Source organism: Triticum urartu, chromosome 7, assembly GCF_003073215.2.
Source record: "Triticum urartu cultivar G1812 chromosome 7, Tu2.1, whole genome shotgun sequence".
Taxonomy (NCBI): Eukaryota; Viridiplantae; Streptophyta; class Magnoliopsida; order Poales; family Poaceae; genus Triticum; species Triticum urartu.
The window spans coordinates 168,872,627-168,874,811 of NC_053028.1; the positions used below are offsets into that span (position 1 = coordinate 168,872,627).

The 2,185-nt window shown below is 52.4% G+C and overlaps 1 protein-coding gene across 1 annotated transcript; it reads right to left on the reverse strand.

The window, feature by feature from the left end:
- Positions 1-441: 441 nt before the first annotated feature.
- LOC125523942 lies at positions 442-1,898 on the reverse strand. Its single transcript, XM_048689014.1, has one exon. It carries the CDS (start codon positions 1,751-1,753, stop codon positions 635-637), a length of 1,119 nt encoding a protein of 372 aa, XP_048544971.1. The 5' UTR covers positions 1,754-1,898; the 3' UTR covers positions 442-634.
- Between the last annotated feature and the right edge of the window lie 287 nt (positions 1,899-2,185).

The window sequence follows — 2,185 nt, forward strand, 5'->3', positions numbered from 1 at the left end:
CATTGTTCAAAAAGACAACATAGTTCAGTAAGTCATGAACATAAATACTGCAGAATTTGGAGATCACTTAGATACTGTAAATTCAGTTAGCAACAAGACAGACAGATTGCACTTAGATTTCAAGGAAAAATATGACTACACCACACTGTAAATCATGAACATTGACACTGTAATAACTGTTTACTCCACACTGTAAATAGACAGAACAAATTTTCTTTTTTGCCACAACTTGAATCTGCTCTGCAACTTATGAACTTGTAGGTGTTCTGCAGATTATCAAGAGTGGTGAAACAGTTTTGATTTACAAACATAGTTACTCCTACTACTTATCTGTGGTTGGCCAGATCATAAGTGCATCATGCTTGCTTATCTGAGCCTAATACAAAAAGATAAGAGCAGTTTTAACATGGTCCATCACAGGAAACAGAGCAGAAGAAGTACTGGTGCAGGAGCGAGTGCAAGGTTCAGAAATCCATCACAGGAGCAAGAAGAAGAACAACAGTTTTACTAGCTTGCATGAACAAGTGGAGCAAATTGCTCAGAGGTACATCGGTGGCGATCGTACATGGACGAACTAATACATCAGCCAGTGAGTATCCTCGTATACACTTTGAAAGCAATTTCAACATCGGACTTAGTAGACACTTGCAGGCGAGAAGAAGTTGCTGTGCCCTCCAGCGTGAAGATTGGCCGCGGCATTGCACCTCTTCTCCTTCTCCAGCGCCTCTTCGGCCTTCCACGCTGCTTCAAATGGATCATGGAAGATGATCGGCGGCGGCGGCTTGTAAGTCCCCACGTCTTGGGCAATGGATGACTTGTCGTTCGTCGACTCTTCTGCTTCTTCATCGAGGAAGGTCCTAAGGAACTCCAGCTCGTCAGCTTCGAGCGGGACGATTTCTTCTGCAGCATCAGCGAAAAGCCCCTCTGGTTCCAAGTAGAAATTCTGTTCGATGCTGTTAGTAGCTCCGACCGGGAGATTTTCCTCCGCTTGTGACCCGAGAAGCTCATCGATTGTGCAACAGAACCGGGCCATGTCGTCGTCAGCTTCAGGTACGGATTCATCCGGCAAGAAAACCGGTGCTGCAGCGGTGAACGACGATGTGGCAGGTGCCGGGACCGGGACGGCACCGCGCATCCTCTTCTGAGGGCGCGCCGGATGAGGCTCGGCGGCGGCAGCGGTTGCTGGCCTCTTCTGCGCGTGCGTGCTCTGGGTCACGGCCTCCGGTTGCGGTTGTTGAAGCTTGTACGCCTCCGATTCCTGTCGGGCCGCGTCAGGGGCATGCTGAGCCAAGTGCATCTTGCAGAAGACCTTCACCCCGTCGCTGACGGTGGCCCCCGGCAGCAGGCACCGGTACTCCTCCATGACCCAGCTGGTGGACTTGCCCTTCTTCTTGAAGGACAGGTTCTTGACCTCGCCGACCTTGACTCCCGCGTGGAAAATCTCCGTGGTCTTCTGGATGGTCCAGGTGCCGGTGCCGGCGCCGCGCACGCTCCGGTGCTTGCTCCCGTTCTTGCTCTTGCACGTGGTGAAGAAGAACCGGTCGCGGCTGCTCACGGCCTGCGGCACGGGCGCGTACCGGGCGGTCAGATCCTTGGGCTCGCAGCCGGAGATGTTGGCGCGGTGGATGAGCTTGTCGACGCCGTGCAGAGTCTCGCCGGAGAGGAGGCGTGGTAGGTAGTAGGTGACGGCGTCCACTTCCGTGGGGCTCAGCCGGTAGTGGTGGAAGACGTCGTCGACGTCGAGCCCCTCCATCCCGGCCGGCGGATGCCCGATCTGCTGCTAGGGTTCTACTGCAGCTAGGAAAGGGTGCTGTCGATCGAGGGCGGGCGGGCGACTGGGATTTGGGAGAGGTTTGTCTGCGGGACCGGGAAGGTGTTGTGGGACGCGAAGGTGCTGTGTTCCGATTTCCTTATCTGAATCCGAAAATGTCCCCAGTTCAGTTTGCCGCTCCCGTTTGCTTTCTTGATTCTTTTTTGAGTAATAGAACTCCTATTTCTTTTTTTGGCTTCATTTCTTTGAACCATACTCTCGGATCTTTCATCCATGGCAACATGTACTCACCAAAGCAGTCGAGGCCAGAAATAAGGCCAGAAATCTATGATCGTCACTCATCAGGGTACACTACCAAACACTACCAAACCCCTAACTTTTACAATGCACAATCTAAGCAAGATATGTCCGCGA